The sequence below is a fragment of the Paramisgurnus dabryanus genome, chromosome 23, assembly GCF_030506205.2.
Source record: "Paramisgurnus dabryanus chromosome 23, PD_genome_1.1, whole genome shotgun sequence".
NCBI lineage: Eukaryota > Metazoa > Chordata > Actinopteri > Cypriniformes > Cobitidae > Paramisgurnus > Paramisgurnus dabryanus.
Window position 1 is genome coordinate 13,696,072 of NC_133359.1, and position 27,690 is coordinate 13,723,761.

General features: G+C 36.9%; 1 protein-coding gene across 8 annotated transcripts in view; it reads right to left on the bottom strand.

Annotated features, from left to right (window-relative positions):
- The window catches only part of mical2b (microtubule associated monooxygenase, calponin and LIM domain containing 2b), a 66,159-nt gene that overhangs the window by 37,937 nt on the left and 532 nt on the right, over positions 1–27,690 (bottom strand). For all 8 annotated transcript variants that reach the window (XR_010536599.2, XM_065291716.2, XM_065291709.2 and 5 more), the window contains exons 2-8: positions 13,215–13,561; positions 8,929–9,136; positions 8,317–8,433; positions 7,391–7,492; positions 5,301–5,456; positions 4,847–4,947; positions 2,835–3,092 (exon numbers count right to left, since the gene is read on the bottom strand). Coding sequence is in view for 7 of the 8 variants with exons in the window: in XM_065291716.2 (XP_065147788.1) it covers positions 2,835–3,092; positions 4,847–4,947; positions 5,301–5,456; positions 7,391–7,492; positions 8,317–8,433; positions 8,929–9,136; positions 13,215–13,478 (1,206 nt within the window). In the remaining variant the exon portion in view is untranslated. The remainder of the gene's footprint in view (positions 1–2,834; positions 3,093–4,846; positions 4,948–5,300; positions 5,457–7,390; positions 7,493–8,316; positions 8,434–8,928; positions 9,137–13,214; positions 13,562–27,690) is intronic.

The window sequence follows — 27,690 nt, forward strand, 5'->3', positions numbered from 1 at the left end:
GTTAATTTGTGCATAAAACAAGCAAAAAAAATAAATAAAAATCTGCCAATGGGGTAAGAAAAATCTTGAACTTTTTTCATTAACACTCAATTCTGCCACACAATTGGCATATTGTTTTGCTTGTTTTAACCACAGATTCACTTAAATGTGATATGTCTAGTTTTAAGACAAAAAAATTTTCTTAGGTCATTTGCTCATCAAGACAATGCATCTAGATTTAGGAATTTTTAGATAATTGTACTAAAAACAAAACAAAAATACTGCGCAAGTCATTTTTTGCAGTGTAGTCAAATGGCATGTTGAAAAATGTAAGTATATTTGAAGAGTTTGGTTCCATAACACCATTTAAACATAAATGAGTTACTGCCAAAATCAGTATTGTATCAGGTAAGTATTTTAAAGTAAATCCTTAATTTCACGCAAAATCCAATAATGTTATTCTGTCATCTTTTTTCCCTTTTTTCCCCAAAACGCAACAAACACCACTCCCCTTTTCTGCAGAATGCAATAAATCCGCTCAACAAATCACAGCGCACCATTCCCTGCATTGTAAACAACAATACTAGCGTGGAATACACACGGAATCCTAGTTTTCCTCATCTTGTACTTTGTGATCAACAAACAAACAAAAACAAAATAATACTTTGATGGCAATGATAAACCTGTGGTGCTTTTCTGTGACGGGAAAGAAACGTAAGCCATCAACATCTAATAATTTACATGAGAGGCACTCGGGAGACGGAAAAATGCGGCTGTTGCTTGTTCTCCCGACAGCATCAAGCTTCTGGTCTTAATATGACAAAGTAAGTGTTTTAATTAATGCCATTAATGTTTAGTCAGTGACAGTGTATACCACTAGTCCACTGAATGAATATAACGTGGCAAAGATGAATGTACATTTATATATTGATTCAATAGATTTATTGCATTTTGTGGAAAAAATATTCAGTTTTTATAATAAATCTTTGAAAATCAAATTATGGATTTGAATTTTTTATGTTTTTATAACCTTAATATGCTATGTGAAAGTTCGTAATAGAAATAGTGGCTTTCATCTTGTCACTTTCTTGGTAATCAAAATGGATGTATTGCGTTTTGAAACCAAACTCCTCATTTGTGACCCTGGACCACAAAACCAGTAATAAGGGTCAATTTTGAATAAATAAGCTTTCCACTGATGTATGGTTCGTTAGGATGTGACAATAATTGGCTGTGATACAACTATTTGAAAATCTGGGGCCGGATTCACGAAAACATTAAGACAAAAAATAAGAAAGTTCTTAAGATAAATTATAAGAAGTTTGTAAGAATGTTCCCAAGTGCAATTCTCGAACATTTCTTAAGAAGTTCTCTTTTTTTTCTTAAGAATATCTTGAATTTGTGTCTTAAGAATAAAATGACAAGCTATGATACCCTGCTAATGAGGTAAAAATACACTTATCCATTAATCTTTTGACTACCTTGCCATCATTAACGCGATACAAACGAGTGATGCATTAAGACTACAGGATGTTATTCGCTGTTGTAACAGAGGCCAGCTAGTATTAAGGCGGTACGGTGAGGACATTTCATTCCCCAATGTCCCAATCGGTCCGTCATGCGGGTCGAGCGCGCTGGGCGTGCGTGCTTCACTCTCTGTGCCCACGACTTTGTTTCCCGCGACCCGAGCAGCTCACGCGTCAAGCAACGGACGTGGAGGGTGAAGTGTGCCTGCGGTTTCGGAGCACTCGACTCGCATGACAGATTGATTACCGGTGCACCTCCTGCTTAGAGCGACTTTTAGCTTTTAAGTAATTTCACAATGAATGTCGGCTATTACGGAGGAGTTCAATGTTTGCTAATATTATCACTAATACTTATTTGTGTTTCATGACATATTACTGAGTAAGCCATGAAACTTCATTATATGAGTGTGGAATTCCTCTTTAAACTAATCTATGTGTAGTAAACAGATAAAATTGCCATTTCAGAATACACAATACAACATGTCACATTTAAAACAATCACATTAACTTATAAAACATCTTACATTTTGAGATTTCAGACTATTCTAAGGTTATCCTAACTTTAATATGTTATTTAAGACAATTGGAATTCTTCTTAAGTCTTTTCTTCTTAAGGAAAAAAAATAAGAACTTTCTTAAGAAGCTTGTTTGAGAATACAAAATATTCTTAATTTTTTCTTAAGCTTGAATTTAAAATTTTAAAATGATAATTTTGACAAAAAAAATATACAATTTAAGTTAAATTGTGGTTAAAACAAGGAAAAATATCTGCCAATGAGGTGAGAAAAAAAATAAGTAAACTTTTTCTTAAACGCTTAATTCAAGAAATTTTCTCACCCCATTGGCAGATATTTTCTTGTTTTATTGTTTGATTTTTGGATATTTGTACTGAAAACAAGACAAAAATACTATTTTTGCAGTGTAGGCACTAGACAGCTGCCTTCTAAGACACCATTTGTAAACACACTAAACTTTTTTAACAACTTGGGTATTATATTTAAGTACCGAATAAAATAAAAATGTATTTATAACCTGCACTAACAAGGAATGTTCTACAATTATTTACCGATATAAAAACATCATATCAGGGCATGTCCTAAAATGCATATATGAGCTGCCATAATTTAAAAACACCTTGTACTGACATATCTTAACATATATCAGTGCCAATGTTTTGTCTCAAGATGCACACTAGTCTTGTTTTTTGTAAGGATTCTTAATTATATTAGGACATTTAAGAAGTTTTTCCAAAGGCCTAGTCCTGGAATAATATAAACCCTAACCAAAAGACTACCCCATAAAGTCACATACATCATTATTATTGCCTACCTCCAACAGGCTGTCCCCAACCAGGGCCACAAGCAATTGATGACCCTTCTTTTCTCTCACTAGCGCGGCATTCTCTGAGGCGTACATGCAGGTAAAGTCAAACATGGCCACATCCGGCTGACCGTAGTGGTTGATGGCGTAATCCAAAGAGGGCAGCTGGTAGTTTGTGCCAAAATCTGCAGCCTCGCGGGCATACGAGAGCAGCGCTTCCTGGTTTACGTTATCGTTTGCCAATAGCCGTTCGGTCTCAATGTAATCCTGAATAAAGAAGATTTCAGGATGAAAATCACATTGCAGAAAAAAGTTCAAGTTTAAGGGTATTCACAGTTTTTTGCTAAATGTATTTGACAAGTGTGTTTGTGTGATTTTACTTTCAAATAAAGATGTCTTTGTTTAACATTTAATTAAGTAACCCAATGTCACTCACACGTTTAAAGTCGGCATTAAACAGAAATAGTGATTGTCTTATTTTCCCCGGTGTGACGTATATCCAAGTGAAACTGCTTCATAAATGAAAAAGAGAACTGATTGGATTGGATCATTTGAAGTGTGTTCCTGATTCTACTTGCTAATCGCTGCAATCTTTTTCCAGGCCCCGCCTTCGCACCGTTTCTTGTGACAGGAAGTAAAGCTAGATCGCTTCGAGGAGGGAAGGAGATTTGCGTCTTTGATTAAAGATTATAATAATAATACAATTTAAAACAATAAAATATTTTTTGTGAAATATTGATTTTTTAAAATTATTTTTAAGTTTAAATAAAAATTTCATGACGACTTTAAAGGTGCAGTGTGTAAATTTTTGCGGCATCTAGTGGTGAGGTTGCGAAATGCAACCAATGGCTCAGTTCACTGATCACCCCTCGCTTTTGAAACGCATAGAGAAGCTACGGTAGCCACCACCGGACAAACATGTCATCGTCGGAGACAACCAACTAAAAAAAGTTTGTCCCTTAAGGGATCTGTAGAAACATGGTGCCATAAAAAGGCGACTTCCATGTAAGGGGACCCTCGGTATGTAGATAAAAACGTCTCATTCTAAGGCAGGAGTGGGGAACCCTGGGTCCTGGAGGGCCACTGTCCTGCAGAGTTTAGTTCCAACCCTAATCAAACACACCTGAATTTTATTTCCAAGTAATCCTGAAGACTTGAATTTGATTTTTCAGGTGTGTTTAATTAGGGTTGGAACTAAACTCTGCAGGACAGTGGCCCTCCAGGACCAGGGTTCCCCACCCCTGTTCTAAGGTAATAAAAACATAACGGTTAATTATGAAAGTTCTTTATACACCCCTGACAATATAGTTTTGTATAACATTTAAGAGATATTCAAAGAGGTTGTTCTAAAAATTACACACTGCACCTTTAAATGTGGCCTTAGTGTTCATACCACTGCATAAAAAAATGGAAATGAATTAAAGCGGCATGTGACGTGCTTGGAGCCACAGTCACTTAAACGTTCACAAACAAAGCATGTGAAAAAAAAGAGGTCAATATTTTAATGCGATAAGTAGCTTAAGGTTAAGCGGATTACACGGTGACATCATCAATGGTGGAGTAATGAGTCTGAGCTTTCATCATCAGTGTTTTTACAGTAACTCCAGAAGGTGTAAGAGTTTAAGACTCCAGACGAACTCCAAACACTGCAAAGATCTTCAATCACTCATTTGCTCTGCTGTTATATCCGGTTTCAGATTCTGAATGAGGTTCCTGATGGAATTTGTTCTCATAACAAACATGATATGGTTCAGAGAAAGCATTAGAGGGCTTATGTTTGCTATAATACATGTGTACACACAAAAAATTGTTTTTACTAAAAGGTATTGTCTTTGATTTTAAAATGTAGCATAGCCCATGAGATGCATTGCATTTTGTCGCAATGCGCATGCGTCGAACGTATGTGTACACGTATCGGTCTATAAACTATGGTTTGCATTGCAATCTCATTCACACAAAAAAGTGTCACAATCACCAATTTCAAACCTTTGATGTACTGCCCACAAGACCCCCCGACTCACATTGATTATCACACCCTTGTCCAGCAAACTCTGTTTCTTTGCAGTCATGACGAAGTAGTGCGTGTCATCTTTATAATAGACAATGTTTTCCAGATCGACCCCTGTACGAAAGACAAATGAGATCAATTAGCATGTTTGCGTCACTAAAATTCATTTAAACTACGGATGACTGTGTTTGAATTATGCGTGTATGTGTAAGAGTTCTATTATTAATGTTTCATTTGATGACAAAAAGTGCAGTTAGATCTCTAACTTTAGGGAGGGGAACCATTACACACCGATGTTAATTATGTGTCAGCACTTGAATTACAAGGGAGCACTTAAAGGAGTGTGACATCATGTTTAAATGATGCAGCCTGAAGAACATAGCTTGGTTTGGCAAGCGGTCTCAAAAACAAAAATGCAGATGGATCTTTATGAGCTGGTCATGATGTTGTGAAGAGTTTGAGTTCACCCGTTTCCTCTTTAAGCTCCAGGAAGAACTTTTGATTGAAGATGAATGCCACCCCACTGATCTCCTCCACTTTGGCCTCGGCCGTGGTGTTTCGGTTAACAAAGTTTGCAGTGATGGCGATAGCCAGTTTCCCTCTGAACTCTTTTCGCCTAAAGCCTGTAGGGCGGACGTTATGATCAGTTTATCATCATCTAAAGCTTACTGGAAAAAATAATGCATCCAAAATATTAAATTGTCATGTGATCCATATGTCCTTTGACTAGTGATGGGGACGAGACCACCTATGTAGAGTCTGAGTCAAGACAGAGTCTTTGAAGGGTCGAGACAGAGTCTGTTGGTTTTCAAATACAGTCAAGACCGAGTCCTTTAGGAGTCGAGAACGAGTCGAGACCAAGACCATAAAAACATCAGTTTTCCTATTCATGATTTAATATCACCCCAGTTAATAATCAACAGTTAGGCCTACAGACTAAGCTAGATTGGGAATTGTTTAGAGGAGCGGTCTTAACATCTTAATATGCTTTTACTATCATTAAAGAACTACCTACCACATGCATCATCTTCTGCCTATTTTTCTAGAGAAATAAACTGCTCTGATGGCAGTATCTTTGCATTGCACCATAGGATGTCATTTTCAAATAACGCCCGTCAACATTGCAGTTTATTATTAGTGTTATGAGAGTCCTGTGGTCCTAGACCGAGTCAAGACCGAGTCTTTGAAGGAACAAGTCCGAGACGAGTCAATTAAAGCAGAAATCGGTCTCAAGACCGGTCTTGCGTCCGAGACCAGACTCGAGTACTACATCACTACCATTGACGTCATCAGTACAGCAGCAACCATAATTTACATATGCATTATTTAACAAGTACAATTACATCACGAGGAATACATTTCGTGGATACCCAAATAATTTAAAGGGACAGTAAGTAGGATTTACCCCCATCTAGTGATGAAATTGGATTTTGCATTCAAACGAACAGTGCTCTCTAGCGCCTCCCCTTTCCAAATGCGTGTTGCCACTACAGTAGCCGTTATGTAATCACTGATCTCCTTTGTCTGTTGCAGCTGGTTCACATGTTCTGAATGAAACTTGTTGGTAGGCTAGTGCTTTTTGTCCCTCTCTGCTATTATAGTTTACCAATACGGCGAAACGACATGGAAGCCTCCTTGGACTTACCCGTTCAATGTAAGTAAAAAGGAGAAATTCTAAGCTTACAAAGAAAAGTCAGATCACTGGCAGAGGTCATTTGACACCAACGAGGACATATTTATGAATAAAGACATTGATTTTGATTAATAAAACACTTAAAACCCTACTTACTGTCCGTTTAAAGGGAACCTGGTTCATAGATTTCAAATATTTTATTTTTATTTTTTATTTTTATTTGGTGGCTCCTCGGCTTGCGTGGCCCGACAGGATAGTAAAGTGTCCATCGAATGCACACTTAAAAATCTAGCCAGAAGCAGCAGGTGATGTGGGTACCTTTCGCCTACTGTTTTTCGAATACTATAAATTCGGAAATACTACTTCTATGTGATTTTGGCCTACTATATAGTATGAAAGTAGGTGATTTTGGACGCAGCGCAACCAATCTGCAATTGGGGAAGATATTGCTGACAACAACTGAAATGGATTAAGGTTAAAAGAAAAACATTTAAATCAATAGATAACACCTCATTGATAACTGTGCACAACAACATTTACGCAAGACAGTCTTTGCACCTACATGTGTGATAAAAAACGAATTGCTTCTTTTTATGGAAGCAGCTAAATACCAATCAATCATTTATTCACCACCACTGTCCAATAAAACCTACAACTGTCCTACGAGTCTGTGTGCAATTCGTCCAAGTGTGATCCAAAGGTTACTTTTGCTAATTTGTAGAGATGCAAGTCTGATCCATGCAAAGTCTCACATTGGCCCCGCCCCTTCTGTGGCATGTCGACATACATGTCCTGTCAAAGATATAGAGCTTACCCATGTTCTGAATTTGGGACAGACACTTTCTGGAAAGAGTCACTGGGGTAACTAGCCTGACCAAAGGCTAATGTGACATTTAGATACAATTAAAATAACTTCTTTCTTACCATCAAGTGTGCTTCTCCTTCCATCTGCTGCGATTATCACATCAAACTCATAATTTGAGATCGGGTGGTCGTTCGGCCTGATCTCCGCCCTCCATCCAGGCCCTGGAATGCAGACACCCAATTTGTTCAAATTTAAGAGAGGCTCTAAAAAGATAAACAAACTTAGGCTGGGCTTTACTATGCTTACTACTGCTTACCAGCCCAGCAATACGTTCCTAAATATATAACTGGCATTTCAGGTAATGGGTACATCTTACAGCTTCGGAAAATACATCCCGTTCTATCCACCTTTAACACCTCTATAATTTGACGTAAGGCCAGTGCTTCCCTTTCAACCAGCAACGCATAGCAGAAATGGTGCTATAGACCCCGACGGCCTCTGACTCTATATATAGGACACAGCCGAGAGTGTATCGCTTATACAATGCAGACTGGTAAGTGTCAGTGACGTGAGGGGACAACAGAAACCTTCTCGGTATCGACAACATGTGTGCATCAAGGACATTTAGTGAGCTGTCAACTGTCAAGATCGTGTTTCAGTGTTTCTCTTCTAACAACTTGCTTTATGTAAACTTGCCAAAAAAAATGACATGATATAGTGCGGTTATGATGATTACTGCATGCATGAGTATTCGTTCTGTCCACACCACATGTTTTTACACCCCAATGTCCAAGAGAAAAACAATTTGTGCTGGTTCCCTGTGAGGTATTTATAGCCATTTTATGGCTGCATGGGATTATGTTATGAAGGCTTGGAGGTCCACCTGGTTAAAAGATCTGTTTGGTTCCATGATACGCAGTCAATGTAAGCTAAGTGCCAACCAATGGAACAAGCTTACATAAGTAAGCATCCTAAAACAAGAAGCAATGCCTGCTAACTATAATATGCCTCCAAAACTAGGTATGACAGGTAAAATGTGGATTACCATCAGTGCCTTGGTCCTCTGGTGGCTCCAAAAGCTTAAGGAACTCTACGTTGACGTGTACCTCCACCCCAACGATGAGAGCAATCTTTAGTAGCATGAGCTGCAGCTGACGGATACCTTAACAAAAATGTCCATTAAAAAAATAAGTCATGGGTATGTTGTGATCTTCTGCCGGGGTAAGATGATAGCCCATTTATTCAATACATGCTAAGGTGAAGTTACATTTAATGACACTGACACATTGTCGACATTCACACTATAGGATCCTGTGGCAGCCAGAAGCCAGTATCTTGTGAGAGATATACATGGAAAAACAAATTTGGATAATTCCAGCAGTTTTGAAAGTTTTGCATCTGATTTGGTTGTGCTGGTCTGCTGTTATGTAAAGGACGATAGAGAGTACTATACCAAATGGATGAGTTGGTAGGGCTTGAAAGAAAATTCAACATTTCTTCTTTAAAGCTCATACAGAGATCTATATGTGATTACAGGAGGCACATGTTGGGCTTGGTCTCTAGCTAGGTTCCTTATCTTTATTATTATCTTCAACACTGATAAAATTGTGGTATAATAACTTCATTTTGGTTTCTGATAAGACAAAAAGCGACCTACTGATGTGGTCTATAGATCCAGCGCAGAACTTTCCATAGAACTTCTTGGCTCCAAGGTTCCTGAGGTCATGGATGGTGTAAGGCCACAGGTGCAGAACATTGTTCCTGGAGAACGTGTCCCTCTTTTCAATCACCACCACCTTGGCACCCAGCAAGGCCAATTCGATGGCGGTCCGAAGACCACAGGGGCCACCACCAATGATGAAACACTGTGGAAACAACCCATGGTGAGATTCATCAAAAGCCTTTTTATTGTCAACACCAGATGATTTCAATAGAAGACGCAGAAACAAAATGCATGGAAACCGTTCTAGAATCTGCTACAAGTAGGGGTGTGATGAGATCTCGTGCGACGAGATCTCGCGAGATTAAATGTGTCTCGCGAGATTAAATGTGTCTCGCGAGATTTCTTGTGGAGGTGAAATGCTGGCTGTCTCTCAAATAAAAGACTGCATCCTTCGGAGGTCGCATTTTTAAACTGCATTTACTTCATAAAGACTGTCTTATTAGAGACTATTAACAATTATAAAGTTTACTTATTATTTAGTTAATTTCAAATTGTTGTAATATGCTCACGACTTGCGAATGTAATGCTCAGTTAATGATCTGAAATAAACCTTGATGCCTATGCAGCCTGCATATGCAACATCCGGAGGATCCAGCTTCTGTTTGAACCTTTTACAGTGCAATAGATTTGTATTTTACTGCGTTTGCTTTTTTGTTTGGGTTTCCAATAATGTTCGTTTGGGAACTCGTGTGAAGTTTGAGATGCGCTGTGTTTGTCTGTTGATCAGTGTCAGATGTGAAGTCTCAGCAGATTAAACCCTCACACATGTCTGCATGTTCTTGCTCAAAAATGACAGTGACTGTATCGTTTCTATAGTAAAGAACTGGACATATATTAAATATTCAAATGGATTTAAACATAAGCGTTTCCCTCCGTCTAAAGTGAAAGTGAAGATAGTGTCCCCCTATCGCCCCCTGCAGGCATTTGTTGTAATACATAAATAATGCTTTTTATTTATAGGCCACAAATGTAATGTGTTTGTTAATGTTGTTTAATGTAACTTGGTTTTAATACTTTTTGAACCAATTATTATTGCATCTCTGTATTATGTAATTTTAAAGGCTACTGCTCACTTGGGTCTATTTTTATTACCCAAAAATAACAAATTACTTCATTATCAGTTAGCAAAATAATTGTTAGGGACAGTCGTTGATTAGTTAAAACTTTTAAAAATAACATGATTTCAGTTTCTTATTCATTTATTTAATCATTGAGGATTTTTAAAAAGTATAAAAACATCTTCTCGTCTCGTTCTCGTGAACCCAATCTCGTGTCTCGTCTCGTGAATTGAGCGTTCATAAAGATTTAAAGTAATTTGGCTGTCTTTGGAGAGCTGCTACAATGGAAAGATCAGACAACGTGATTTCAGCAACAAAGGCTATATTACCTAAAAGCTGATCCTGAATGATCACCAAGCCAAGCGCAGTCAAATTAAGTCATATTTCTTTCGCAAACAACTTTATTTGACACTTTGAATTAAGTTGAATAAAATCACAATGTTTGACACACTTGATATCAAGATTGCGTCAAGCTTATCTTGCCAATAACTCACATCAAGATTGTTTTATTTGTGAGCACAAATATCTTTACTTGGCAGGTTTCTCTACTTGTCTCTTGCAAAACATTGGCATTATATCCGTGGCTCAACAATGGCCATATTTGCACATGAACTTTTCTGGGAAAAATAGATAAGAGCTGTGGTTTACTTTTTTTGCCTACCCTCTCAAGAATACTATAAATAACACCACTTATATACAGTAGTCTCATACTGTATAGTTGCAAACTATGCATATTTAGATGTGTGGTTATTTTTGTATGATTTCCTGTAAATTGAGTTAATCTGTTTGTGTTTCCTGAAGCTTCGCTCTCAATAGACATCACAGTGGGCTTCATTTAACCAAGACTCCTACTTTGTATGACATTCAGTTGGGCAAGATTTTGTGCCAGAGCAGTACTAACAGCAGCTGACCCCTCACTGAAAAGCCAAGCTTTAAAATTAATCTTATGTGACAACTCACCAAATAAAATCTCCTCACAAGCAACTGATTAAATCTATTTATAGGCATATGCTCATATGCCCACTAGTCCAAAGTGATAGTTAACCTAAAAATAAAACTTTTGTCATTATTTGTGTACCTTAAAATGTTATTTAGAGCTGTATGACCATGTTAAGCAATAAAGTCAAAGTAACTAACAGCCTAAGCCTCATTTACTTATATTGTATGTAAAATGTGATCGACACAATAAAATCATAATGTTGTTTCGCCAGAAGCATGAGTACTATAAATTGTCGTATAAATTATTCTGGGTAAACTAATCAAGTAATGCATCTATTACAAGTTGAACAGTCTATTGCTTTCCTTGATGTTAACAGTAGCCTGGATTGGATCGCAGATTTGCGCAAAACTTTTGCGCTATTTTCAAAGTGTAAGTTCGTATATATATATATATATATATATATATATATATATATATATATATATATATATATATATATATATATATATATATATATGGTAGTTTTTGCGAAATTGACACTCTTCCATTGGCCGTAACAACAGAAGCCCTTTTAAAGTCCAGCAAATAAATACTGCCACAAACAACTAAACAGCTCAAATGAACCTGAAACCCACACAAACCCAAAGATTAGCAAAATCCAATTGTGACACTGTGATACTCTTGCTCAATACCATTGTGTATTGGCTTTCCAGTCTCTTTAACATCTAATCAAGCTATAAAGGGGTCAAGAAGTCTACAGACATTATGCAAAACGTGACAAAAACAACATTATAACAGGTGAGCCAAGATTCCAAAGACAGCTAACAAACACAAACCACAAAGCAGTTGTCCAGCCTTTACAATTCAGCAGACTTTCACAATAATTACATAGTCACGCAATGAAAAGACCAATTTTCTCAAACACTAGATAGCTTGTGGTCTCTTTCACATAACGTAAACCCAGATTACCCAGAGACAGAGAGCAGAACCTCTGCTAAGGACAATCATATGTATGGTTTTTTTTATGTGGGATTTCCCAGTCAAAACACCAATGCCAACATTACAATGACACACATAAATTGGTTCATCTAGAGGTCTTCTCAGGTCCAAAGAAACTTTTTGCAAGTGTAATATTGTTAAAGGGGACATTTCACAGGACTTTTTGTTAGATGTAATGTAAATAATTATAACATAAATATTAAATAAATATTATAATTAACGTGTTAAAATTGCCACTTTGTAGGTGTGAGCAAAAATGGTAAATGCACTAAATGGTAGTGCTGTGTTTGGATAGTGCAGATTAGGGGCAGTATTATCCCCTTCTGACATCACAAGGGGAGCCAAATTTCAGTGACCTATTTTATGCTCGCAGAGAATGGTTTACCAAACCTAAGTTATTGGGTTGATCTTTTACACATTTTCTAGGTTGAAAGAAGCATTGGAGACCCAATTATAGCACTTAAAGATGAAAAAAGTCTGATTTTCATGATATGTCCCCTTTAAAAAAAGACCCGACCTGAGACAAACCAGAGAAAATTAGACGTGAGGCCGACCCTACCCAAGACAAACCAGAGAATACTGTGGCCTTTTCTTTTTTTACTCGACTGGACCCAAATGTAAACCGCACCAACGTGCGCGGTTTTTGCGCGGAAGAGACATTTGAGGCGAACAGCACATGTTCACGGCAATCATGCAGACCAATTCCCATCATTTGCACCTCCCCCTGCAAATTTGCGTCTATTAATGTCTATGCATTGGCTTTGTATGTGATCTACTCGCGCAAATGGTTACATTCGTTTATGTGTGTAATCAGCATTAGTAAGACCTACATCCGTAACCCTGCAGACCTCTTAACCTATGATCTCTTAGTACACCGGTCAATTCCAACAGACAAACTGGCTAAAACTACACAATGCTGATCTTTACATTGACAAAATGTTGACTTTATAAACAGAAGATCCGTCACACAAACTAAAGACTTTCTACTCTTTGACATGAAGCAAAAATGCTTTGACTAACAAACGCGTATATGAAAATTCTTACAATTGTCTTACACAAACATCAGCTTACACAACAAGTCGTGACTAAATGTCTCTGACTACATGTTTTATCATTGATTTAATCAGAGATAAAAAATAATTGACTTTGGTGTAGTCAAAAACAAGTCCACAACATGACTTTTGAAAACCATTTCTTGTTACTTTAGTAGGAGTTTAGCTTACCCTAGTGTCCATGCAGGTTTTGCCTTTACCATACTCCTTGTGTGCGCATCTCTTATCGAGCTTCCCCCAGAGGGCTTTGGCCTTCCAGTAGGTGACTGCGGCTTTCAGGCTGCTGTAGAAGGTTCGGTGATCGGAGGGATCCAGATCTAGTTGCCTGCAGAGAATGCTGAAGGCCTGCATGGTGCCTTTACATGTAGTGGCCTGCACAAAGTTCTCATAAAGCTGGGCGGCCTGCAACGCCCGCTCATCTTCCGTCTCCCCCATTCTTTTTTCGTTTGCTCGCTCTCTACATCTGAAGTCAGAGGATTCGGTCAAGGGATGGATGGTGCTGGCATTCCTCACGAAGACTGGGAAAGGAAGACACAAAACAGGAGTTTATATCAGTTTCCAAGTGATGTAAATATCATAACCTGCCATCAAGCATCTGCATGTGAGAAAACATGCTATATACGGTTATAGAGCGATGCAAATGACTAAAAATGGTAAGAGAGTACACTTCTGCTAAATTAGTTTATTGCTTAAGGGCTCCGAGCGTAGTCTCCTTGATTTGTTTGCATATAAAGGTCGATTATCTTTAAGTAATAAAATCACAACTTGAAAGTACACTTTCAGAAATAAAGGTACAAAAGTTGTCACTGGGACAGAACCCTTTAAAAAAGGTACACCTTTGTACCCAAAGAGTGCATATTAGTACTGCAAAGGTACATATTGGTAGTTCAAAGATACACATTTGTACCTAAATGAATCTTTTGTACCTTTATTTTTGATACAGCTTTGTTATCATGATATCTTCGTCTATCTTGGATATCGACCATAGGACAGCACATTGGAACACAAAGCCGTTCTATCCTGAACTATTGCTAAATCAAATGAAAATGCTTTACATTTTCGGCTAAGCATGTGCTGCAAAATAAACCACGAGTCACTAACTCAGTGTCCATGGCAGGATTACTGCAAAGCAAATTGGACAAAACAAAGGAAAGCTTGACCTGAGTTTGACCCACTTAAACCGAAATTATATTTTTATGCCGGAAACGCTAAAATCTCTAAAAGACAGGATATTCTACAGCAAAAAATTTTTGTAAGTCAAGTATTGGGTTATGGAATGTTTTTTTGGTCTTTTTTAAATTAATTAATTAAATTATAAAATAATTAATTAAATTATAAAATAAAAATAAAATTGCAAAATATGTCCCACATTTGAAAATTAAATGCTAAAATAAAAATTAAAACATTATTTCATTTTCATTTTTAACGTGATGAAGCATCATTCCGGCCAAATTAAAAAATAAAATTAAATTGATGATTTGACATTTCATTTTCAATATAATCTTGAGTCAAGACTGACAATATTAAAATAAAAAGGCAAGCTTGAAAAGGAATCTGTAAATAATTTTTTTTAAAGGCTTTTTATTCCATGCCCAAGCAATAATAGGGACAAAATTAAAATGTAAAGTTCAGTTTTAATTTTATGTTCTGTTTAAATTATTTGTTTTCATTTTCTTTTTCTTTTTCGTTTTCGTTTTCGTTTTCATTTTCATTTTCATTTTCATTTTCATTTTCAACTTGTATGCAAATTCAATGTTAATCAATGGGTGGCGTTTACTTGCTTAAAAAAAAGGGGATTGGCTGAAGCAGCGTTGCCAACTCAGCGACTGTGTTGCTAAAATAGCGATTTTATGGCTACATCTAGCGACTTTTAGGCCCATTTAGACAAACTTAGCGAATGTTTGGATGAATCTTAGCTTCACATCTGTACAGATAGGCTACTGTGTCGCTTGTGCTGGCCCACGAGTGCCGGGTGGCGCTGTCCCGGTGAAATGTGCGTCTGGTGTCTCTGTGCATGGAGCTGGGCAGTGTAGGAGCTGACGCGTGGATGGGATTCGCGTACATTGTTTACATTTCAAAGGAGGAACAAACAATAAAAAGTGGCTGGTCCGCTGTTATATATGTGCGTATTTTCACACATCTGGTCCGGTGAGGCGTCAGTTTAACGAGCTGATACACCGACCAGTCACTTACTTTTAAATGAACATTATCTGTTTATTTAGCCTATGTGTTGTCTGTACAAGTATCAGAACTTGCGTCCTCTGTGAAATGCGAGTCTCTCGGAGTCTTCTGTGTACACTGCACTGGACACAACATACAGTTCTTCTGACCATAGCTGAAGCGTGGAAGACGAGCTACGCACATAAGGGCTGTGACGATATCACAGTAATACTGCATCACTGCTGTAATAAGATGCCAGCTGCGGTGATGTCACGGCCGCAACCTTATAAAGCGCGTCATGCCCAAGTGCTCTGATTTCTTGAACTGTACCAACTCACTCCCTGGTTTTAAACTCCTGCGCGAATAACAACATCTCTGCAAGAAAATGTCAGAGCCATGCCCATGAAATTTCATGTGCAAGGAGTCCGAGCCACGCGCATATTAAGCTTTCTCATTCAAGGAGAAGCACTGTGCTGGTGATGATAATGACAGCATAATTTAAAACTATAATGGGCAAACATGACAACTATCGTTATGAAGGCAGGGGCGCGTATACTGACAGCACAACTCGTTATTTGGTTGAATGCTGTGCTTATATCTGGAGCTACTGTAAGCGAATTTCTGAAAGCAATGATTGGAGTATCCATAAGTTTTGCGCAGTTATTTACGTAATGATGTAATTGTCGATTTCGTTTTGTATCCACTTTGAGAAAATCTAATTAAACATACTAACAATAATAACATTAAATAATATTTATTTTCTATATCTTTTGAGTTTAATATCAATTATGGAACAGTTTTTGTCATTGTTTGTAACCCATTTTTTGTACAATAAATTATTAAAAGTTGCAACATGTTTGGAGAAGTGTGTTTCTATTCACGGAGAGTTTACCGAAAATGAATGTCTAAAGAAATAGGAATCAGGTTTTGCACAACTCATCAGAAACAATCTTAAACTCTGCATGTTCTTTCTGCAGGTTTTCAGGTTGTTATTCTATGAAATGTATTGTATAAAATGGGTTATAAACGATGACATAAAAGGTCTATAAATCATTGTATATTCAAAAGATATAAAAAACAAAAGTTAACATATAGAAATACATATTATTTTACATTGTTATTGACAATATAATTTGTTGTTTTAATAATATGGGGTGGGTTGTTGTGCTAACAGTCTAACCGCGTGATTCTGTTGCTTCTTCACCACGGTAAAATAAAATCCCGTACGGTCACAGCCCTACTCACAAATCAGCGTTACAAATGAGGACCGCTTACAAATATGCCACAAAGGCTGAAGGTCTGCTCTGCCAGTGTGCCCGCTGCAAAAGTAAGTGACTGGTCACTCATGTCCATTTTCATGAAATGCATACAAATAACACGCAGTGTGATTATAGTGCTATATATATACGCCAATTTTGCGAGCATATGATACTCCAGTCCTTAACGGATTTTGGCATAATTATGTATTGCACGATAATCACACTGTGTTATGTGTATGTATTTGATGAGAATGGCTGACGCCTCACCGGATCAGATGTGTGAAAATACGCATATATAACAGCGGACCAGCCACTTTTTATTGTTTGTTCCTCCTTTCAAATGTAAACAATGAACGCGAATCTCATCCACGCGTCAGCTCCTACACTGCCCAGCTCCATGCACAGAGACACCAGACGCACATTTCAGGACAGCGCCACCCGGCACTCGTGGGCCAGTACAAGCGACACAGTAGCCTATCTGTACAGATGTGATGCTAAGATTCATCCAAACATTCGCTAAGTTTGTCTAAATGGGCCTAAAAGTCGCTAGATGTAGCAATAAAGTCGCTATTTTAGCAACACAGTCGCTGAGTTGGCAAAGCAGCGTTAGCCAATCCCCTTTTTTGAGCAAGTAAATAAACGCCACCCACTGGTTAACATTAAATTTGCATACAAGTTGAAAATGAAAATGAAAATGAAAACGAAAAAGAAAATGAAAACAAATAATTTAAAGAGAACATAAAATTAAAACTGAACTTTACATTTTAATTTTGTCCCAATTATTGCTTGGGTATGAATAAAAACCCTTTTTAAAATTTATTTACAGATTCCTTTTCAAGCTTGATTTTTTATTTTAATATTGTCAGTCTTGACTCAAGATTATATTGAAAATGAAATGTAAAATAATCAATTTAATTTTCTTTTTTAATTTGGCCGGAATGATGCTTCATCACATTAAAAATGAAAATGAAATAATTTAATATAATGTTTTAATTTTTATTTTAGCATTTAATTTTCAAATTTGGGACATATTTTGCGATTTTATTTTTTATTTTATAATTTAATTAATTATTTTATAATTTAATTAATTAATTTAAAAAAGACCAAAAAAACCTTCCATATTGGATTTCTTGTAACAAGAAAGGCATTATAAATCCAACAGTATTGAATAATTCAGCAGGCTGTGTTTTGCTACTGTACTTTTAAGATGTTTGTTACACATCCTCTGTTATGATTGGCTAACCTCTTTGCATAATTTTTTTTATCACTGTATACTGTCTAAAAAAAAGGTACAAAAACTGTCACTGGGACTGTACCCTTTAAAAGGTCTTAATATGTACCATTTCAGCACAGATAAGTTCCATTGATGCACTATGCACTCATTAGGTACATGGGTGTATTTTTGAAATTGTACAGTCCCAGTAAAAGCAGTTGCACTTTTAAAGGGGACATATCATGAAATTCAGACTTTTTCCATGTTTAAGTGCTATAATTGGGTCTTCAGTGCTTCGATCAACCTAGAAAATGCGAAAAAGATCAACCCAGTAACTTAGTTTTGATAAACCATTTTCTGCAATAATGTAAAAAAATAGCTCATTGAAATTTGTCTCCCCTTGTGATTCAGAAGGGGATAATACCGCCCCTTAATCTGCACTATCCTGCCACAAGACTGTCATTAAGTAGCGAGATCAGCTCATTTGCATTTTAAAGGACACACCCAAAACGGCACATTATTCTTCTCACACCTACAAAGTGGAATTTTAACATGTTATAATTAGGGATGCTTAACGATTAATCGTGATTAATCATTAGCAGAATAAAAGTTTTTGTTTACATCATATATGTGTGTGAACTGTGTATAATAACTTTGCATAAATAAATGTACACACATGCATGTATATGTTTTAGAAATGTTTACATGTGTATATACACTGAAAAAAATGATTCATTGAATTTAATACATTTTTTTAAGGTAAGTGGTTGCAATCAATTTATTTAAGCTACATTTAAACAAAAAAGATTAGTTAAGTAAAATAAAATATAAAACTTTTGTTTAAATGTAGCTTAAATAAATTGATTGCAACCACTTACCTTAAAATTTTTTATTAAATTCAATGAATCATTTTTTTTCAGTGTACATTTATGTATAATTTATATATATACACAGTTTACACACATGTGATGTAAACAAAAAAATTTATTCTGCTAACGATTAATCGCGATTAATTGTTTAGCATCCCTCGTTATAATAAATTATCTGTGTGATATTTTGAGCTAAAACTTTGCGCGTACTCTGGGGACATCTTAAACTTAAATGTCCCCTTTAATCTACAGTATTTCTATCAACGTCAGCCTGGCTTCAAGCAGGTATTATGTCTATATCAGTGTCTATGTCTATAACATGGTGCCCACCGACTGCAAGTTCTGTGCATTGCCCACCAAAGCAAATTCTATTAATAGCCTCAATTTAAATAATTATTTATTAATGCATTTTTTTATATTAGCTTGACTTCTTTTGTGCACGTTAACATTTTAAACAATGATAAAACATATCGACGAATCCTTCCAGAAAAACGCGATTACGCGAACGCAAGATTCAGCACTTTATCTATTATCTGCCAAAGTCCGCATATTTATGCGGGGCCGCATTTTTCAAATACGCCGCACTTTCGCTGCATAAATTGCAGATTTCCGTGCGCATGATTTCACAACTCCTGCATTTTTGTAGCAAAAATCACATATATCTTAGCAGAAAGTTGAAAAATGTTGCATTTACTTCACACAAGCGCAGGTATGTCCCCTGTTGCCATGGGAACGTTATGAATTGACGTTATTATGAGACGTGAACATCACTGAAAAGCGGCAAAAGCTGAAAACTGTTTTTGCAAGTTCCTGCGGTTTTTGCAAGTTCTCGCAATTTTTGCAAGTTTTTTGCAAAAATTTCATCACATTTTTTAAGAAAACGTGCTGCAAGATCAAAGATTTTTGCCCACAACAAAATGTGTTTTTCTGGAAGGACTGAATAAAATAAAACAATAAAAAGTTTTGAGTAGACTATATCAGAAGGTAGAGTTTTCCCATTGTGGCACCCCTTGCTTACAAAAAGGCTGGACACCCCTGGTCTATATTATGTCTATATACTTTACATTTGTTCTTGAAATAAGATTTCACAGCACAAAAATCCTGCAAACTGTTTATGGGTGTTAAAAGAGTCAGAATAAACATGCTTCCAGCCCCCTTCTCTCTCCCAGTAGGGAATGGAGAGTGTGATTGGGAGTGAAACCGAACCTTGTCAGATGTGTGAATAATTTGAATGGGTGTGTATATCAACTTGATGAGTGCGTAGGCTTGCAGAAAGCTCCAGTTAAACAACAGTGCTGCATCTTTCCCCTCTTTTAACCCTACCCAAGGGTCACTTGAGTCTCCAGTCAAATCAAATCTTGCAACAGGTGAAAACTCTTATTTATCTGCAGGTTGTGCAATCCCTATCACCGTTTCATGTTGATTTGGATTGGAATCCTTTGATTTCTCCAAGGACTGATGCGTGCATATTGTCACTCCAGTCGCCTGGGAAAGTTCCTACTGCTATATTTAACCATGTCCTGTAAAAGGCAGTAGAGGATAGAGCTTAAAACAGGATGCATTCTGTAGCTCAACTAGTATTGCACTGCAATAGAAAGACAAAGGTCATGGGTTCGATCCCACACATACTAATAAAAACATGCAAAGACTGCGTTCTGCAATCTGCTTTTCATAAAAGTCTGTCAAATGTATAAAATTTAAAATGTAAGACATGTCAGGAATATAAATTAAAACTAGATAATGCTACTGTCACTGCCATTTCCTAAGCAGGACCCTTCGGTTAACCATAACATGTTGAACAAATTGATTCTGACAGCTTGTCTCCACAGCCCATCTGTTTTCCACCATAAGCTCCTGTTGGATCTTTCTGCACCAGCTTTGAGAAGCAACCATTGGAGAGTTCGATCACGTCCCAACACAACTTTAAACAGGAATTCCGGTGACCCACATTCCTCCAGCCTAAGATTATTCATGTGACCTGCAGTAGGAGAATATGCATCCAAAAATGGAGCCTCTCTGGTAGATTATAAATATAAAAGTAAGTATTCTCTGGAGTGTGTATGGGAAGTACACTCTATTGGGCCAATATACTGTAGATTACGGTAGTAGTTTACTGCATGAAGAAAGAATGAAACAAAAGCAACTGGAGACCACTGCAATCAAGCTTGCTACTGACTAGGAGAGTAAGATTACTCCGTAAGAAATTGTTAGCCAAATGACCTATAAGCAGTAAGAGTGATATGCAGTCCATTTAATTAATTGTAACTCAATACCCAGGCCTTGGAGATCACTTTAAGTGTTGAAGTTTCTGTAGCTCAGTGGTAGAGATGTGCATAATCAGCAGGACAAAAGGTTGTAGGTTTAATCCTAGGTAACACATATAGGTCTGGGTGTACAGTAGTTCACTTTTTACACATTCAAGAGGGGCAGTGTACAGAGAGCGAGATTTTGCAAAGAGGTCAGCCCTCATTTATACAACTGTGACATGAAAGTGTACAAGCATGTTTACATGAATTTTAACTTGTGGTTTCACCCCTTCAGACCTGCTTAACTCTTTCCCTGCCATTGACGAGTTATCTCATCAATTAACTCTTTCCCCGCCATTGACGAGATATCTCGTCAATTAAGAGAAAACGCTTCCCCGCCAATGACGAGATTTTCCGTCCTTCCGCAGTACCGCTATTATCCACCAGGTGGCGCACTGGCCACTTCCGCAACTTTTTAAAACCGGAAGTATTGCCCTATAGCAAGCTGCTGCATGTCCGTGTCTGTTTTAAAGATCGCTCTGAATGGGATCTCTATGAAAAGTCCATCATAAAAATGGAATTATCTCTGCTTTTTGCTCAAAATATGGTGTTTTTGCAAAAACCTACCCATATTCAAAAGCTGATTGCAAAAGAACCACTAAAGGTAGGATGAAACGGTTTTTTTTGTTTGAAAGCAGAGGGTCTGTTCTTTCATTTGGTATATTGTATGTTTATATATTTAAAGAAGAACATTTTCTGGAAGGCATTAAACTTTGGTGAAAATCATGAAAAACGCTGGCGCTGGCTGGCAACTTTTTTTAAAAACGCTGGCGGTGAAAGAGTTAACATTTGCATATAAAAAACGTGTTTTATGTTATTCTGTTATGCCGCGATTACCCAATTTAAAAAAAAACTGATGCAAAAAATTAGTTTTGATAATCGTTTCGAATCTGATCTATAACAAAATTTCCTTCACAAAAATGCAATTATGTCAGCTTTTTGCTAAAAATTATCATTTATTTTTTTAAATGCCCATATTTAAGAGATTATAAGCAGAGAAAATATAGATAGAATGAAAAGTTTTTTTCCCCGTTTTGTTTGTTTATTTGTTTGTTTGAAAGCAGTGGGTCTTTTCTTTGAATTTGATATATTTTTTTAAAGAAAATTTTCCTGGAAGGCATTTTGTGAAACTTTTGTGAATATCGCAAAATGATGGCGGGCAACCTTTCAAAAAATGTGTGACGGGAATGAGTTAAATGCTCCTTACGGTCCCCTGTAGGCATGCGTCCAATGCCTATTCACGAGTTCGAGTCAAATGAAGTTTGTGTGGCTGTGCGTTAAGTCTGTAAATCGTTTTGGATAAACGTTAATGTTATGAGTCTTTTTTGAGATTTGGTATCGGAAAAGAAAACACTGATGTTTCTATACCCTACAAAATAGTTAGCCCCTTCCATTTTTAGGTTTAATCAAACTGGCTGTTTAAAACATTTAAACTTACTATTTTAAAGCAACACTAAAGAGTTTTTGCTCTTTGCTCCCCCTACAGGTTGGAAGCGGAATTGTCCATTACCACTGTCGTAAATAATTTAGCCTACTGCCGCAAAGCTGGCTCTGATTGGATTGTAACTTGTCGTAAAGCAAGTTTTTGTAGTTTTCACTCGAACTAAAGGACCGCAACCCGAAGGTTGGAAACTTCTTTAGTGCGGTTTTGGCCGATAGAGGGCCGCAAAGCAAATGTGAAAGTGCCGTTCACCCTGTTTCGAGTGGAGGAACGACAAACTTTTTTGGAAACGTTATTTTAAGGTTAAAAAAAAACCCTCTTTGGTGCTGCTTTAAATGTTTTGATGAGTTGCTATACCTTATACAAGTTGAAATTGCATTTTTTTTATATAGTCAAAATGACTCATAAAGTCAGTTTGATTAAACTTATAAGTAGTATTTGTACAGTTTATAAAAATGGCACACTTATGCAATAACATATTGCAAAAAAAGAAACGTTTGATCTGTGTTCCTGTGAGATAAACACTGCTTGAAATAATTTTTCACAAGGACTTTGCCAGGAACATCTGAGCACAAGTGTTCTGGCATTTAAATGTCATCTTAGAGGGACGCCACCATAAACATTTTCAACTTTAATAAAAACACAAAGTCCACTTGATTCAACACGCATTATTTTGTAAATATTTCTCAGAAACCGCAGTAACGAAAGATTATTTTCTGCACAGTAGTTCCAGAGGATATCTGATATTGTGTGAGGTCCAAGTGCTTCCTGTTTACGCACTTTTCACCTCTTTATGGTGGAGAACAATTTAAAGCAGCACCTCTGTATTACAAAGAGGGCGAAAACTTTTGCCCTTTCTGTGCCTTCAAATATGCCACACCAAATGACGCACAACCAAAATAAATGGAAAAACATATTCTAGAAGGATCTAGAAAGAAAAGTAAACGGAATGGGGCAGATTCAGCTATTCTAGGAATGGTATGATACAATCACTCTACTTCCAAAAAGATGTGGGTCAAACCTTTAGCGGATGATCCTCTAGCGTAATCTTCAGCAAAGATTTGGTCTAGTGACATTCAACCGGACAACACCCATGTATAACTAGGAATTCAGAGTCATCAAATCAATGCCTGATCTACAATTTCCTCTCATTCCCACAGGAAACATAACTGCCATATACAGCATGTTGTCTTGATGTTTTGTGGTTGTGCAAATCTTCTGTAGAGTAAGATCATTTAACTAAATTATATGGCATGCCGCAGATACTGAGCAACAGGAGACGATACATTTTTACCCCAACATCATTAAAATATTTTGGACAATGCAAGGATGCATCGACCACAAATGCAGCTTGTCGAGAGTCACCAATTCATATGGCACGGCGTTGTTGATGTGGGTACATTCTTGTTGAAATGTTTAGATGGCCGCTCGCTGCTCAGAATAGATAGGCCTCGAGTTTCAAATTCTGCCATGATGTGATTTTACAGCTGAGCAGCAATGTACAGCAAAATTCAAAACCTTGACATTAGGCTTGGGTAAATAATAAATTAACACTCTTTCTCTAGCTAAATATTTCACAAGATCTATAGCGGTTCCTCAATGTTTAAACGGATACCTTGCAGACATCAGATTTTGGCAGCATCTTTAACTGATCTTGATTTGTTGATTACACAGTGATAGGATGCCAACAACCCATTTCCACTCCAACGTTCTTTAACCCACTGGGAAATGGATGAAAGGAATATTAAGGATAAGAGCAAAGGAATGTTAGACAACTTAAACAACCGTGACGTATGACTCCAGACATGGAGGTCTTACAGTATGCGATCTTGAATAGGAACAATCAGTTTCAAATGCAAGAAAGTTTGTGTTTAAGGCTTTTCATTGACTGAGACAAGGCGGCTGACTTGAAACGTTTTTATTGGAATAACTTTAGATAACTTTTGGTCTCACATACGCTCATTTGTACAAAGCAGTGGCACTCGGAACAAGTGCACTGGATCTAAATTTGGGGAAATCTACACTGTCAGAAAAATGGTCAAAATATGTATGGTCACTGGGGCTGTACACTTTCGAAAAGTACAGCTTTGCACCTTAAAAGTTCATATTAGTACCTCAGAGGTACATATTGGTACCAAAGGGTGCACATTACTACATCACTGATACATATTAGTATGTCAAAGGTACATATTGGTACTATGGATGCTCCGATACTCTGTACATTTGCTGATCTCATGAACTTTTCTTTTTACATTTGTCATAATTTCAATGTAAGGGGCACAATTTGAGACCATTTTTACGCAGTGCAAGCATTTTTACAACCTGTTGCTCATGTGCGACCTGCAAATTAGGATTTACAGAGATATGTGCATTTTCTAAGAGGGCATGCTACAGTTCCAATTGGTCTGAATACATTAGGGCTGTGCAAAAAAAATCGACTGCGATTATCATGCGCGTGTCATCAGTAAAGCCGGTTCCGTGATTAGAAGTAAATCACCATCAGCTGCTTTCAGATGGAGCGGCATTTATTACACAGACCCGTAGTTCACCGAGAAGCTACTGTAGGCAAAATCGGGTTCATAATCGAGGAAAATCGATTCCGATTTTCTATGCGATTTTGCCTAGCTTCTCTGTGAACTACGGGTCTGTGTAATAAATGCTGCTCCATCTGAAAGCAGCTGATGGCGATTTACTTCTAATCACGGAACCGGCTTTACTGATGACACGCGCATGATAATCGCAGTCGATTTTTTGCACAGCCCTAGAATACATCTGACATTCGTTGGAATCTGACGCTCCTTACCATGTTTGAAAGATTCTGTCAGAATGCAATGCTAACAGGAGTGAATTACAGGCTGCGAGTCCGAAGCGGGAGGAATGATAATATCGGTCTTTACTACATCACCAATCCCAACTGTTTGTTGTAGTCCAAGAAAAGAGATTTACGTTAGAGATGATAACTCGTGTCATTGTTTACTTTGGGGTTTGTACCTTTTGCTTATCGTTAACATGTACTAATACACACCTACACAACAAAGGAAATGTATAATTGTGAATCGTATAATTGGTGCGCTATAAAGCTACAGTAGCTTAATTTATTTGTCAATAACATTAAAGAGAAAAACACTTTCTGCTCATGACTGAAGAACTGTTTTACTTTATAAGAATCAGTGTATACCCAATTAAATAATATAACAAATAATATAACAAAAGGCAACATCTATGGTATTACTTTACCTATAAAAAGTTTAACAGTAACAGTTATCAAAGAGCTGACATATTAGCTTGAAGAATCAGTAATGTGCATTGGTAGCGGACGGTCACGACGACAAGAAATCAGTACTCTGTATTGACTGCAAAAATCCTGATCGGAGCATCCCAAATTGGTACCAAATGTGACAGTTGGGGAGGGGGTATATATTTTGACCATTTTTTCTAACAGTGTACCACTATCTGTAAATCATTTCAGCACTGCAAGTTAATAGGTAAAATAAACCTAATGAACTGAGTAGTAATATAAAAAGCCAATCATTTTTAGTTTCAACTCTCTCTCTAATATATCAAATGTTCACAAGAAGCAACTCTATTAATAAAGGGGTGCAGATGTTATGTCCCTTCTCAGTTAAAAATATTAACTGCCTTAATGGGCTTCATATAAACCAAGTACAGTATCCTGCATGGTTGTTATACTGTATCTTACTTTGCCTTAACTAAAATAATAATTAAAATCTACAACTTTAAACAGAAGCTAGCAGACACACCACTGCATTGGCTGTGCAATTTCTAATGTAAAACAACTTTAAAAACAGATGCTACCCACATTGAACAAACTTAAAATGATCACAGCAGTCAAGGAAGGCTGGATGGCGTTTGTGTTATTTTAAGAGTGCGCTTTCAGAGAGATAAACTTTCAGCACACATCTGCAGATTACTCAAGTCCAGCCATGGATCACCACAGTAGATTTCCACTGCAGATTTCATATATAAGAGAATAAACTAAACATAGCTCTACCAGTGTTTGTGTTGGCTGTTAGGAAACCTCCAGTATGGCTTATATCTCCAAGGTCACTTCCTCTAAGTCTATTTCATGAACTTTTCTGTGGACATCTCCTCATGCCTGTGGTGAAGGTGTGGTTTATTCAGGAGAAACCCGTCTTGATAAACCTACACCACTGCTGTATTTCTGTGACTCATGACAGTTCAATGGCAGTGGGGACTGTAACACTAACATTTTACCCTATAGGCAACAAAGGGGACAATATAGTGTGAAAATTATTATCACTAACATTGGCTATAATGTTAGAAAACCTAATCGAAACAGATTCCTTATGTAGGGTAGCCTATAAATGTCGATATAACCTGCACTTGCTAAATTCGCCCACATACATATGTGGGTTTGTCCATATCTGACCCAACCGTGAGTTGAAAAAAACCAGCATTTCTTTGTGTGTAAGAGGGACTCTAGGGCTAAAAGATATTATATACTGTACCATGTGACTTCAGTATGGTATAAAATTACATACTGAATACATTACTGGGAAAAGACATAAAGCAATGACCCTACATTAAGCAAAAACAAATATTTATCCATGCAACCTAGACACATGCAAAACAAAACAAATGAAAACCGCAGAATCACTAGTGGATGCATTACAAAAAACAATAGTGAGTCATTAACCGAGACACATCTGATACCAGTCTGAGCCTTTGGATTACTATAGTGACTGAGCAATTCATACTAACAATGAGTAATCCTGTTTAACAGGGAGAAAAGACTAAAGTAAATGGTCAAAAAATTGTCACTAGGTAGCTGTCACTGGGACAGTATACCATTAAAAAAAGTACAACTTTCCACCATATTCAGTGTTCATATTAGTACATCAGAGGTATATATTGGTGCCAAAGAGTGCATATAAGTACCCCAGAGGGTACATATATTAGTACCAATATATACATATAATGTACCTAAATGGTAAATATTAGGACCTTTTTAAAGAGTACTGCCCCAGTGACAGCTTTTTTTGACATGTAAAAGTTGGTAAACTTCCACAAGCAAGGCAAAAACTGTGTAGAAGTGCATAATATAAAAAAATAAATGTAGATACATTCATATTTATAGATTATGCCAATATTTGCCTACCTTTGTTTATATATTTAAAAAAAGTCTTCAATGTAAACATAGCTTTGTAGACTATACTTATTGTTGACTCCTTTGACAAAATGTTAAATGCCCTTTCATTTGTAAGTTAGATAAAAGCGTAATGTGAATAAATAAAGTTAATGTAATGTAAATGTAATTCACGTTTACAGGATCACATCTGCACACCTGCTATCCAACTGGGAATTCAGCCGTTACACAAGCATAAGAGCAAAACATCTTTGTCATGTGTTCAATGATG